This window comes from Hyaena hyaena, unplaced genomic scaffold (genome assembly GCF_003009895.1).
Source record: "Hyaena hyaena isolate Hyena2069 unplaced genomic scaffold, ASM300989v1 scaffold_10, whole genome shotgun sequence".
Taxonomy (NCBI): Eukaryota; Metazoa; Chordata; class Mammalia; order Carnivora; family Hyaenidae; genus Hyaena; species Hyaena hyaena.
The window spans coordinates 4,840,251-4,855,245 of record NW_024080642.1 but is presented as its reverse complement, the minus strand read 5'-3'; the positions used below and the strand labels follow the sequence as shown (position 1 = coordinate 4,855,245).

Sequence of the window (14,995 nt, the reverse complement as noted above, 5' to 3'; positions counted from 1 at the left end):
ATTAAAAAAAAAAAAAGAAGAATCAAAGTAGGAGTCAACTAAGATAGCCACAGAGTAGTTTCACAGTAATCACAGAAGATTAAGTTTCAGCAAGAAGTTTTTTTTGTTTTTTTGTTTTTGTCATTTGAGAGCTTTATTGAGATATAATTGATATACATAAGACCAATATAGTTAATGTGTACAATTTGATGGTTTTGGACACATGCATATACCTGTGAAACTATCGCTAAACCTGTCACTACCCAAAGTTTCCTCGCGCCTCTTTGCATTTTTTTGTTGTTGTCTGTTTTGTGGTAAGACCATTTAAGCATATGCCCTCCTACCAAAAATTTAAATATACAATAGAATATTGTTAACAGTAGGCACTATGTCATATAGCAGATCCCTATAACTTTTTTTATCTCACTAAACTGAAACTTTGTACCCATTAAAGAAGAACTCTCCATTTACTCCTCTCCCTTAGGCCCTGGAAACTACTACTTGTGCTACTGTGAGTTTATTTTGGATTCCTCAAATAAGTGGAATCATGTAATATTTGTCTTTCTGTTATTGGCTTATTTGACATAGGATTTCCTTTTTCAGGCTGAATAATAGTCCATTGTATGTATATATCACTTTTTCTTTAACCGTTTGTCTGTTGTTGGACATTTGGGTTGATTCCATTATATTAGCTATTGTGAATAATGCTGCTATGAACATTGTAGTGCAGACATCTCTTCCAGATCCTGATTTCAGTTCTTTTGGATTTATACCCAGATGTAGAAGTAGAATTGCTGGATAATAAGATACTGAAAAGTTTTGATGACATAAGCATCTACATCTTTATGTAAGGATAGCTCAGTTTCCGGTAACTGTTACTCAAACAGTAAACATTTGGATGGAACTTAATGGGTCAGAGTTGGAGCTTTTTTTTCTTCTCTTTTTTGTGTTGTTGTTAGTCATAAGGGAAAAATACTCTTGTGTTACCAGCTAATTATTTCACCCTTTTGTCTTGTTTTCCTTATCTATCTTCTAGACAGATTTTGGAAAAGAGATTAGATAGTGGAGAAAGGTTTTAAATTGTTTTCTGGCATCTGTCAGGTGGACTTGGGCAGGGCCTATCTTTTGGCTATTCCTGTAAACACTTGTTAGAAGAGGGCTGATGAGGCTGGTGGTTAGATAGCCCAGTCATGTCCTATGTTATATTCTATGTTATATTCTAAAGCCTGACTCTAAACAGTCATATTAAATATGTACCTTTGGATGTGAGGATAAATGAACACAACCCTACTCTCTGGGAATAGTCCAGAGTACATACAATGCAGGGTTAGTAGCACCATCTTTACAGAAAAAGGACACCCCATTGCCCAAATTGGAAACTATAGAAAGTGCTTCAGCTAATCAAACATTCCTTAATCAATTTTCTAGTCACCTAACCAATCAACTTGTTGGCTTTATTCTTTCCAAAGTAGCCATCACTAATCAGACTTGCAGCATCTCACCTATGAGCTAACATGACTTGGTGATGTCTGCTGGCTTTTCCCTCAGGCTTATGGCCCCATTCATCGGGATCTCTGAAATGATCTTGTTTGTGTTACAGAGTTCTCATTTGGAAGACAGTGAATCAGCAGTGTTACTTTGCTGTGAATGTGAAGAATCAGATATCTTTAGTGGTTCCAATGTACGTAGGTACTTGTTTTTATACAGCCTTTGCTAATTCCAAGTGAAAGCTTTTTGGGTAAATTTGGCTCTTAAATGCAACTGACATATAGTACCTATTGTTCCATCTGTTTGGACTCACTCAGCCAAATACAGTAGTCTGTGAAAGCAAATAAGTGACTTGGAATGAGTGTATATATAAATATTATGGTATATATGTATGTATAATCATCTCCACTCAAAGTGTATTTATCAAAGTAGAAAAATATTGTACCCTGAAGCTTTGTGTGAGTTCTCTGTCAGTAAAGAATGATTATTTTATTGGGCTTTTTACATTAAAAAATTTTTTTAATGTTTATTTTTGAGAGAGAGCAAGCAGGGGTGGGGCAGAGAGAGGGGGACAGAGAGTCCAAAATGGGTTTTGTACTGACAGCATTGAGCCCTACATGGGGCTTGAAGTCACGTACCACAAGACCCTGACCTGAGCCGAAGTCAGGCGTTCAACCGACCCAGCTACCCAGGCACCCCTTATATTTTTTAATAGTCAGTAGTTTCCTTTTCCCTGTGGCAACTGCTTGGTCTTGGTGCTCCACTGGACCTTTATTCCTTACAGACATAGACCTAGCACATCCTGGCTCTTGAGAATGTTAAGCCAAATAATGTTTTAATTACTGGATCATGCTATCTAATTACATTTCATGAGATGTTATAAATTTATCTCACTTGACCCCCAACATAGTTGCTTAATTACCACAAATTGCCCAGGCTGAATCAGGCTGAAGTTAGAGACTTTTAGAAAATTTAGATATCTCTTCCAACAGGATAACTGCCTTTGCTAGCCATGACTAATACTAGGTTCTACAAACCTTGACGACAAAATCTGGATTTTGTCTATTTTAGGATGTTTACTGTACATAATGGAACTCTATAAATATTGTTAAAGTTTTATCAGTTGAAACTCTCAAAGTAAGTGGGGCCTCTTAAGTGTATCACCATAGTACTGCCTGCTCTTAAATTGTCTTCTTTACTTCACCTTCATTTCACAAAGAAGGTGATCACTATTTCAGGACCTCATCCAGCTATTATATTGACTTATCTGGTTGCACTTCATTCAGCATTGATGATGAGTCTGGAATGGCATAAAGTTGGTTATTGTAACTCACTAATAGATGGAGCTGTGCTCATTCCCTGGTGCTTGAAAACACCGATGAATTCACATGCACACTCATTTATTATCAACATTTTGCAGATGACAAACCGAGGGTAGAAAGGTTACAGTCTTTGCCCAGTGTTGTGAGACAAGCAGAAGCAGCACTGATGTCAGATCTCAGCACCTATCAGTGCTGTCATCAGTGATCCCATTATCAGCAGGCAGCATCATCATTGATGGAATATATACCAAAACTATATAGTTTCCTCAAGATTTACTTTGTTCAGTCTGCAGTGGCATCTTCTGGATTCGACTGCCTTATTTTTTGGCTGACTTTGTCTTAAAGAGACCAGTGCACAGCAATCTATGTGAAGAAAATTTTTATGAAGCTGTGTACATGTGGGGAAAAGATGACTCTAGTTTTTGTGGTTCTCTGAGAAACAATTAGTTGGGTATACATATTTGCAGATTATTCTGGATCACTTTATTTTATTGCCATAGCTTTCATTCACTTAAGTCAGGTTTGTTTTCTTTTCCTCTTCATAAGACAAAGCGGTTACATGTACTTGGATGGCTCTTAAAAAGTATTGGGTTCTCCTATTTGGTTGCTTAGGGAGTATTTCCTATACACTTTCCCCCTTTCCTCAGCTCCCCATTCCTACCCTCATGTCAAAGGAGATTAAAGAGCTCCTTCCCAGTTTGATGACTTAAACTTGAAAATAAAATTGTTTGGAGAGCAGACTAATTGAAATCTCCACTTTGAATGTGCTTCAAAGGAAATTACATGGGATCTTGATAACTATTTGAAATAGAAGTTAACTATCGTAAAGAAGAGTAGCACATAAAGTCAATCACTGAAGAACTTTCTCTTTAATCTCAGGATAACAGAATTATGAACTTTGGTTAGCTATATTCACTCATTCATGTATGCATGCATGCATTCATTCATTCATTCATTCATTCATTCTCCAAGCATTGATTGACTTTCTTGTACTAATCACTGGGCCGGGGTTATGGCGGTTAGGCATAAAGTATAGAATCTACCCTGAGCAAACTTTCAGCTATAAGATGAATAAGTTCTGAAGATCTAATGTAAAACATGATGACTATAGTTGATAACATTGTATTTGATAATTGACATTGCTAAAAAAGCAGAACTTAAATGTTCTCACAAAGAAGATAAATATCTGAGGATGAGGGGAATCTTTTCACAATGTATATATATATCAGGCACCATGATGCACACCTAAAACCTTACAATTTTATTTGTCAATTTTACCTTAATAAAACCGAATTAAAAAAAAAGAAGAAGAAGAACTGGGCGCCTGGGTGGCTCAGTCGGTTAAGCGTCCGACTTTGGCTCAGGTCATGATCTTATGGTTCATGGGTTCGAGCCCCGCGTTGGGCTCTGTGCTGACAGCTAAGTCAGAGCCTGGAGCCTGTCTTTGGATTCTGTGTCTCCCTCTCTCTCTGACCCTCCGCTGCTCACACTGTCTCTCTCTCTCTCCTAGTATTAATAAAACATTAAAAAATTAAAAAAAAATAAATAAAACATTAGAAAAAAAAGAATCTACCCTAGAAGAATGTATAACTATGCTTCAACAACTTAGTTTTATGGATATTTCTGGAAAGCCATGAAAAGGAGAGGAGAAAATCATTCATATGCAGTACATGAGGAGAAGAAAAGAAATATGTGGATGAGTGGAAAGACTAAGGATGACTGCCTTAGGTCTCTTAGGGCTTTCTTAGAAGAGAAGAGGGGAGTGTAGAAAGGCTTCTCCCTCTTCTCTGGTCCTATTCAGCCTCTAGGGAACCAGATAAAGGGTAAAGGAGCCTCTTGTTGTTCCCTTTGCTCTGTAGAGGGTTGATGGAGGTCTCCATAATAAGAAGAGGGACTGCCGCCCCCAGAGCAAAGTTGAACGTGTGACTGGAAAAGGTAGCAGAGGAAAAGATACTGGCCCTAGCTGTAGGAGTTTCACTTTGGCTTCAGATAGGAAAGAATGTAGACAGTGACTAAAGCAGATTGGGGTACTGGTGGCTGCAGTAACCACTGAGATTCCTGAGCGTCCTCTCTACTCCCTGTCCCCATACCTTGCTATCCTGCCTTAAAGGAGAAAAAGCTCTGTGTGAGCTGAAATTCCAATTATCACGTTTGTGGGGGTTCAGCTAGAAACAAGCAGATTCATTACTATTGCAGGATTATATCTTCCCTAGTCTGGAGGTCAGGAAAATGCTTGTTATGCTAGTTTTTTTTTCCCTCAAAATGCAATTTATTTCTTTTTCTCCTTCCTCTGGTCTTCTGACCCCACTCCCACCCTACCAAACAGGAGGAGGGACATATATGGGTGGTCATACCATTTTTATGGTCAATTTCATTCCTGTGCTTCGATATTATATCCTTGTAGGGAATGCATTTTTCTTCCCTACAATCAAAACAGCATTTTGTTTGATTAGCCCAGTGAAAAGAAGGAGTGTTAGCCTTTTGTTTTTAAAGAGAGAGAAAAAAAGAAAATGTGACCCTTGAATCAAATGTGGAGAAGGCAAACAAAAAGAAAGGGAAATCTAAAATGTAAGAATTGGGGCGCCTGGGTGACTCAGTAGGTTAAGTGTCTGACTTCCGCTCAGGTCATGATCTCACGGTTCGTGGGTTCGAGCCCTACATCGGGCTCTGTACTGACAGCCAGCTCAGAGCCTGGAGCCTGTTTCAGATTCTGTGTCTCCATCTGTCTCTGACCCTCCCCTGCTCACGCTGTCTCTCTCTCTCTCTCTCTCTCTCAGAAATAAATAAAACATTAAAAAAATTAAAAAAACCAAAATGTAGGAATTATTTGGTGTAGCATACTTTACATTTTTAAACTGTAGAATTGCATTCTTTTCTATGGCAGACCAGGTATTTCAGAATATAGCAGTATCCTTCTAGATGGCAACTTCTGCAGAGGTTTTACTGTGTAGTCATTTTGTGAAGTGGGAAGAATGGCTTCAGAGAGAATGTTAACCTAAGTTTAAGATAAATTTAAGAATTGTAAAAAGTTATTAGCATTAAGAAAAGACAGCCCTAATTCAAGGCCTGCTATTGAGTAGCCAGCCTATGGATTGAGAACAAAAGGGACTTTAATCTTTAGGATTCTTCTGAAGCATCTTGTTTTTCTTGTATGTTTTAAGTCTTAGAATGTGGTATATGGGATGATCAAAACAATGAATCATTTGTCAGCTTAGAAAGTAAAACTATATTTAAAAGGGGAAAATTGGGGCACCTAGGTGGATCAGTCTGTTAAGTGCCTGACTCTTGGTTTTGGCTCAGGTCATGATCTCGAGGATCGTGAGTTTGAGGCCCACATCAGGTTCTGCACTGGCAACGTGTAGCCTGCTTGGGTTTCTCTCTCCCTTTCTCTCTGCCCCTACCCCACTTGCACTGTCTCTGTCTCTCTCAAAATAAATAAATAAACTTTAAAAAATTTTTTTGAAGAGAGGGAACTGCTATTGTCATTAAATCTACTTTTATAAGACTTTTATTGTGAGCAGACACACTTAACAATAGGTTGTAGGTAAATCTAGAGATACAGTGATAACCAAAGTAGTTGGCTGGAAGGTGGTAATGGTGTGTAGGCTGACAGTGTAGGCACCTAGTCACTTCTGATGGTTTGTATTTACCTTTTTCCTTTCAGTTCTTGGTATTGTATTTGTTTCCAGTTTTGCAGGCTGATTTACAGAGATACCATTTCACTAGACAACATACACAAATATAAAAAAGATTAAAAAAGGCAAACTTGTTGCCAAAGAGATGTGAGTTTTATTATGGCTCAAGATTCAGAGAGCCTGGGTCAGAGTCCCAGCTCTACTTCCTGGTTTGTGACTTCACTTCTCTAAGCCTCACTTCCCCCATCTGTAAAATAGGATTAATAATAGTACCTCTCTTAGAGTGTTGTTAGAATTAAGTAAGATTTATATAAGGTGCTGAGAGGGCCTGGCACATTTTCTGTGCTAAGTAGAGAGCAAAGACAGATGTAGGATTCCCTGAGGTCACCATGTCTTCCACAGAGTCAGGACAATGCCACTGTTGTACATGGGCACAATTTAAGTTTATAGTCCAGTGCTGTGAGGGAGGAGGAGGAAAAAGTGGACATCTTGAGCATCTTTATTTTTTTTCATCATCCTTGATTTGTCTTGTGGTATATGAATAACTTGTGGCAACTTCTAAAATATATTATTTAACTTTGTAAAATGATCATTGAAGGGCCAGGAGCTTTCTCTTATTCTTCCTTATGTTTGCCACAGTGCCTAGCATAGTGATTTGCAAGTTGCATATATTTAATGCCTTGGGTAATGGAATCTCAACATGATGCTTCAGGCACACCAGGCTTTCCCCTGTCCTGATTTTATGTTGGTCTGACTTCTGGCCCTTCTTTTAACCAGAGACATATTTTGGTGACTTCTGACACAAGGATATAGACTGTAGCAGTGAAACAATTGTAGGCAGACACCAGAAGCTTGGCCTACTTTATAAAATCAACCAAATGAAAGCTCCAACTAGCTGAGTTATCCTGCTTCCATAATCTGAGGCAGGGCATTTTCAGGTGTGCTTGTCCCTTATTTTGGTTTAGGAAAGCAAGAAAAGCAGCAGATGGCATGACTTGTACGTTTTTTCATTAACAAAATTATACAGACCTTTTTTTAGATTACAGCTTGTAAATAATTTACCCTCTGGAAGGTGAGCAATCTATTTAGCAATTACTATTTGCCAGACATGCTAAGTGATTTTCTTACAAGTTAGTGTCAAATCCCAATTTTTGAGGCTAAAGACTTTTAGTATTTCCCATTTAAAGCTAAAGAAACAGAGGCTGACATATGTGACCATGCTGATAGTGACAGCCAAGTCTGCCTGACACATTTGAGTTTTTAACCTTATGCTGGATTACCTTTGCCCTTGAATGAAATATTGTTATTCTAGTGCTAGAAGGTCAGGAGCAAATGGAATAGTAGTGGTTCTCAGTTCTGTTTTTACACCAGAATAATCTGTGGATCTTCCGAAAAACAGAGACTCAAATCTCACCTTAGTGACTTCCTCATTCAGCGCGTCTTAGACAGCTTTATTCTTTACAGTGGTCCATAGGTGATTACTTCACACAGCCAATGTTAAGAATCATGGTTCTTAGAAATTCCATAGGGAAGAATGATAAGATTTCAGATCTGGAGGCATCTGAAGAGTGAATTTGGGATATTGTAAAGACACATCATTGATAGAAGTGTAGGGAGAAAAGAGGTGGCTTAATAACAATCAAGTTTCATGTTTCAAGAGGTAGGATAGTATGTATCACCAGAAATTGGATATATCACTGAATTATTTTATAGCCAGATTAATTCTCCATTCTTTCTGTGAAATTCTATAGTGCTGCCACTATTGTACTCAAGCACAGTCCTTCTCAACCCTATTTTAGTCTCCCAGATACCTTTTTACTTGGTGGCTGGGATGAAGTTCTAGTGAATTTGCGATTTCAAACTATTAGGCAGATAGTCCCTGAAGAGAGCAGTGGATGGCTGTGATTAAGACAAATGTGATAGAAGAATAGTAAATTTAACAGATTCTTAATCATAATGGATCCTGTCTTCTGAGTCCCCCCCTAATACCTTCTGTTTATTTTCTGTAATCTCACAGTGTACTTTGGCAGTAGGGAAGGGTTAATAATTTTTCCTTTCTCTTTACAATTAGGAAACTGAGTAACAAAGGCCATGACTTGCTGAGAACTATAACTCAGCAAATGGCTAACATTTGTTGAACGCTAACCATGTTCCTGGCTCTATAGCAACTGTTTTTACATGTGTTATCTCATATTACATCTCTGATGTGGATAATGTTTTAGGGATAATAAAACTGAACTCATTTATTCTAGAGTTATTTGAGTCTCCTCTGTGGCAGGTACTATGTTAGGCAATGAGTATCCAGTGGTGAACAAATTAAACCCTGTCCCTAATGGAACTTACAGGGGAAGACACATAATAAAAAACAAATAAATATTCAATTATAAAATGTGATAGTGCAGTGAAAAATACAAATGGGAAAATAATAAAAAATAAAGAATAACAAAGCAGAATAGCTATTCAAATAAAGTACGGTCAAGAAGGGCCTCCTTAACATGGTGATATTTTAGTTCAGAATAGTTCAGGGATGGGGCGCCTGGGTGGCTCAGTCGGTAAAGCTTCTGACTTCGGCTCAGGTCATGATCTCCCGATTCATGGGTTCGAGCCCCACGTCAGGCTCTGTGCTGACAACCAGCTCAGAACCTGGAGCCTGTTTCAGATTCTTTGTCTCCCTCTCTCTCTGACCCTCCCCTGCTCATGCTGTCTCTCTCCCTCTCTCAGAAATAAATAAAACATTAAAAAAAAAAAAAAAAGAATAGTTCAGGGATTTGCTTAGTGTCACACATCTAGTAAGTGATGAAGTTCAAGTCTGATTTCCAAGGCTGTGCGCTGTAAGCTATACTGCCTGTCAGACATGTGCCTGGAATCTGCCAGACTCTCCTATCTGGTCTGACAAGCATTCCTATCATGGCACTGTACCAAATTTCCAGAAGGGCATCATAAAATTTATAAATAAGATATTATAATAATAATTCTTTCCAAAGAAATCTGTCTACTAAAATCCTTCTTTAAAGAGAGCCCTAGGAGGCAGCAAGGAGAAGGGATAGCAAAAAATATTGCAAGCAGTATATGAATTTCAGCAAATGACAGAGACAAAGCTCCAGAGAAGCTGGAAATCTCTGCTATAACTGCACTAGGTACATTTGCATGAGGAAGTACTTTCTTGGCATGCATGGGCTGGGACTGGGTGTTCCACTTTGGATCAATGTCTCCTTTCCTGGCCTTACTTGAACTTAAAGAACTTGAAGGGCTGATCCAGGAGCCAAGCAGAAGACGTCTAATGAAAGAAGCTGACTGAGAAGTGTTACGTGGTGGCTAGGACCTCAAGATACTTGGAAAGACTGTTGAAGGAAGGGAAACTCTGCTCTTGGGAAGGGAAAGAACGAAGTAAACAGTGAAATACAGCCTTGAAGTTAAGTCTTCTTTTGATTCTACTGTAGTGCTTAATTTGCCACATTACTTTCTTAGGATTTTCCAGCAGAGTCCTCTGAACTCCCCCTTTGCTCCGGAAGAATTTGTTCACTTAATATTTTGCCTCCCAGGAAATAACAGCAGTTCTTAAGCTGTTTAGATTCTGTTGAAGTGTGATGCAGGTTTTAAAATCCTGGATTATGATCCTGACTGTAGATTTGAATAGTGCTTAGTATAAATTTATGTTTAGAAAAGATCTGTGCATGATATTCATGTCTACATCTTTTTTTTTTAATTTTTTTTAATATTTTATTTATTTCTAGGAGAGAGAGAGAGAGACAGCGTGAGCAGGGGAGGGTCAGAGAGAGAGGGAGTCACAGACTGAAACAGGCTCCAGGCTCTGAGCTGGCAGTCAGCACAGAGCCCGACGCGGGGCTCGAACCCACGAACTGCGAGATCATGACCTAAGCGAAAGTCGGACGCTTAACCGACTAAGCCACCCAGGCGCCCCCATGTCTACATCTTAACTTGATGATTATATTGGGGACGATTATAAATCCTGGCAATCTAACAGTTCAGTCAAAAGTTATTATATGTTGAAACTCTTTGACCCAGAAATCTAATTATTGAAAACTTCCTCCGAAGAAAAAGAAAAGTATAGTACTAAATTTTTAGTGAATATGTTTAATAATAGGAGAAAGGGAATGGTTAAGTTAACTATGGTAGTATTAACTCTGAAGCCATTAGACACAAAACCCAGGGACCATAAAAGAAAACATTGGTAAATTCAAATACATAAAGCCAAAAATTCTACATTAGAAGATCCTATAAATAAAATCACAAGACAACACATTGGAAAAAGATTTTCAACACATATGATAAAAGAGCTAATTTCTATAATATGTAATGTATTCTGTAATTTTTTTAAGATCAGAAACACAATAGAACATGTGCAAAAAAAATTAACAGACTTTCACTGAAATATATACAAATGGCTCTTTACCATATGAAAAAACATTCATAACCAATTATTTACCAATCAGATTGGGAAAGGTCAAATAAGTGTGATATTACATTGTGTTGGCAGGGTCTTAGGGGAAACAGCAATGCTGTATTTTGTTGGTGGGCTCTAAATTAAAATAACCTCCATGGAGAACATTTTGGAAATATCTATTAAAATTCTATATGCCTATAGCATTTACTCTAGAAATTTCATTAGGAGTTTATCTTCCAGAAATATTCTCATATATGTGAAATTTCATATATTCAAGGATATTCATTGCAATGTAAATGAATTTGACAAATTGGAATATAAATTTGCTATTTGTAATAGCAAAAAATTTGAAATATCCTAGATGTCCATCAAGGTGTTTCCATATGAGCTAATAATGGAATTCTTTCTTACTGTTAAAATCCAAGATACAAAGAAGTGTGTGTGTTTCATTTGTGTGAAAAACAATTAGAGGAAAAATAATATATTTAGATTCTTAAATATGCCTAGATGCATCTGGTAATTATATATAAATATTAAAAACAGTAATAACTTTAGTAATAACTTCTGATTAACTTCCGTTCAGGTCATGATCTCACGTTCTTGAGTTTGAGTCCTGCATTGAAAGAATCATGTTCAAGCCTGCTTGGGATTCTGTCTCTCTCTCTCTGCCCCTCCGCTGCTTGCTCTCTATCTCTCTCTCAAAACAAATAAAAATAACCTGAAAAATAATTTTGAAAACAATTGTCTTTAGGGAGAAGGACCTGTTAGCTCAAGGAACAGATGTGAGATGGAGACCTATTTAATGTTCATCATACTGCAGGTTTTTTTAAAAAATTGTTTACCGTGTCAAATGATACCTGCTTTTAAAAAATGCTAAAATAAGGGGCACCTGGGTGGCTTAATCAGTTAAGCGTCCAACTTTGGCTCAGGTCAAGATCTCAAGGTTCATGGGTTTGAGCCCTGATTCAGACTTTGTGCTGACAACTCAAGAGCCTGGAGCCTGCTTCAGATTCTGTGTCTCCCTTTCTCTGCCCCTCCCCCACTTGGCACTCTGTCTCTCTCTAAAATAAATAAACATTAAAAAACTAAAATAATTTAAAAAGAAGAGTAGAACAGAATTTCATAGCCTTCTTTCAGTCATTACACAAATATTGTTTTTTAAATTTTTTTAATGTTTATTTTTGAGAGAAAGTGTGAACAGGGAAGGGGCAGAAGAGGGAGACAGAATGAAGCAGGCACCAGACTCTGAGCTGTCAGCACAGAGCCCAGTGCAGGGCTTGAACTACAAACCATGAGATCATGACCTGAGCTGAAGTCGGATGCTCAACTGACTGAGCCACCCAGGCGCCCCTCACAAATAAGAAAAAGTTATCTTTTTCCTTAAATACCCACAGTCTAGAAAAAGATATATCTAAAGATTATTAAAATATAGTATGGTAAGTACAGAAATGGAGTAGATGTGTGTACTAGGTACAATGTTACACAAGAAGAGAATGATCCATTCCTTGCTTGATATGTCAAGTTTACAAATGAACAAAATTTGGAGGCACGTGGGTGGCTTAGTGGGTTAAGTGTCTGACTGTGGCTCAGGTCATGATTTCACAGTTCATGAGTTCAAGCCCTGCATTGGGCTCTGTGCTGACAGCTCATAGCCTGGAGCCTGCTTCAGATTCTGTCTTCCTCTCTGTTTCTCCCCACTCATACTTTGTCTCCCTCTCAAAAATAAATAAACATTTAAAAAAATTTTTTTAAATGAACAAAAAGAATTTGGGATGCCTGGCTGGCTCAGTCAGTAGAGCATGCAACTCTTGATCTCAGGATTGTAAGTTTGAGCCCTACATTGTGTGTAGAGATTACTTAAAAATGAAAAAAATTTTGGGGCTTTGGGTGGCTCAGCCAGTTAAGAGTCCAATTCTTTTTTTTTTTTTTTTTTTAACAAATAGTTTATTGTCAAATTAGTTTCCACATAACACTCAGTGCTCATCCCCACAAGTGTCCTCCTCCATGCCCATCCCCCCCTCCCCCCCCACATCCATCAGTCCTCAGTTTTTGTCAGCATTCAAGAGTCTCTCATGGTTTGCCTCTCCCTTTCCCCCACCATTTCCCCCCTTCTTCTCCCCCTTGTTCCTCCATCAAGTTCCTCCTAATCCTCCTATACGTGCAAACATGATATTTGTCCTTCTCTGCNCACCTCCCCCACGTGCGCGCGTCCGCACACACACATACACACACACACTCTCTCTCTCTCTCTCTCTCTCTCTCTCTCTCTCTCGATAAACATTTTTTAATAAAATTTTAATCTTTAAAAAAATAAACAAAATTTACATGTATATTCTGATTATTACTACATAAAAACTATATAAATAAATAAATAACAAAAAGAGGAATTGAAACCCAGCAGAGCCCTTAAATATAAGAAATTTCATTCAAATGGTGAGGATGTGAAGGGCATTTGAAATATCAAAATAATCTTATTCATATTTTAAAGACAGTGTTGTTTTTTTTTAATTTACTTTTGATTTTTAAAAATCAAGTAATCCAGGGGAACCTGGGTGGCTCAGTTGGTTGAGGATCTGACTTCAGCTCAGGTCATGATCTCACAGTTTGTGAGTTCGAGTCCTGCATTGAACAGTGCAGAGCCTGCATTGGGTCCTATGTCTCTCTCCCTTTCTGCCCCTCCTCCACACATTCTCTGTCTCAAAAATAAATAAATAAACATTTTAAAAAATCAGGTAATCAGGACTCAGTTAAGCCAGAGGTCCCTAGAGTCTCCTACTTGTAGTCTTAAAGATGAGAGGATAAGAAATACTGTATTTTCCCCCAAGTTAATATATGGGATAAAAAAATCTGTTTATCACACACACCTCTACTTTTCCCTACCATTTAAGCCTCAGCCTCTCCAGGTTACTGTGAAAAGCCTTGGAACTGATTAGTGTACAAGTTATATCTGTAGAAGTGCTCAGTGATCTTCATGGGAGGTGGGGTGTCTTCAATTTTTGGTATATAATAGTTTTTTCCCTTCTGAAAGAACTTTAACACTAGCAGACCTTCACCAGGGCCATTTTTAGATGTTTTAAAAGTGAGCTACAGAGCAGCCAAGACTATCTTGAACAATCTGGCACTCAGAATGTATGGCCTTTCCTGTTATGAGCTACATATAACAAGTAAATACCAATTAAAATCCACTGGAACATAATCACAAGTGATGTTGCTGTGTCATAATAATTTAAATTCCACTATGTGAGTTAGTTCCAGGTCTTATGATCAGCTCTATCTCTCATTAAGTTATATATATATATATTTTTTAATTTTTTATAATGCTTATTCATTTTTGAGAGACAGAGAGAAACAGAGCACAAGCAGAGGAGGGGCAGAGAGACAGAGACAGACACAGAATCTGAAGCAGGCCCCAGGCTCTGAGCTGTCAGCACAGAGCCTGATGCAGGGCTCGAACCCATGAACTGTGAGATCATGCATGACCTGAGTGAGCCAAAGTCAGACACTTAACTGACTGAACCACCCAGTCACCCCCTAAGTTATATTTTAAAGCTCTACTGTTTCATTTCCTTCTCCATTCATGCTTTCCACTGGTCAGCTTCTATGGTTCTGTCTTGAACTATTTAAACTGGCTCAACAGGGAACAGCACTAGGCATAATACCAAAAATGGAGCAGAGCTGACCTTGGTACTTCCTTCATTGACTATAGTCATACTTTGCCTGACCCCTGTGCCTTAGAGGGATGACATTAGTTTCTATTTCTTGTGTATGTGGTTAACTTTCACTCATCATTTTTTCAGCCAGCAACTATGTACAGAGTACCTCCTATGTGCTGGACACTGTGCTGGTTGCTGGGATATAATGATGCATATGGCAAACATGGTTCTTCCCTTTGAAACTTACATTCTAGTAGAAAAGGTGGCATTAAACAGCTAATTATGCATTGAATTTTTAAATTATAATTGTGATGGATTCTGAAAAGAGGAAAGTACACCATACTATGAGAATATAGCAAGCTGGGACCTGACTTCCTTAAGGGTTAGTGGTCCAAAAGAGAGCTTCCTTGGAGAATTAATGTTCTGAGCTGTGCTCTGAAAGATGAGTCAAAGTCAACTAGAGAGTTGGGTGGAGAGAGTGGGGAAAGAAATACAGGTCAGGAAACCTATGGC

At 38.2% G+C, this 14,995-nt stretch overlaps 1 protein-coding gene across 2 annotated transcripts in view; it reads left to right on the top strand.

The window, feature by feature from the left end:
- Positions 1-14,995, top strand: part of SSH2 (slingshot protein phosphatase 2) — a 253,270-nt gene that overhangs the window by 59,395 nt on the left and 178,880 nt on the right. The window contains exon 2 of one of the 2 annotated variants that reach the window (XM_039252533.1): positions 1,580-1,660. The exons of the other annotated variant lie outside the window; for it this stretch is intronic. Within the exon in view, the coding sequence (XP_039108464.1) occupies positions 1,580-1,660 (81 nt within the window). The remainder of the gene's footprint in view (positions 1-1,579; positions 1,661-14,995) is intronic. 2 annotated transcript variants of the gene reach the window in all.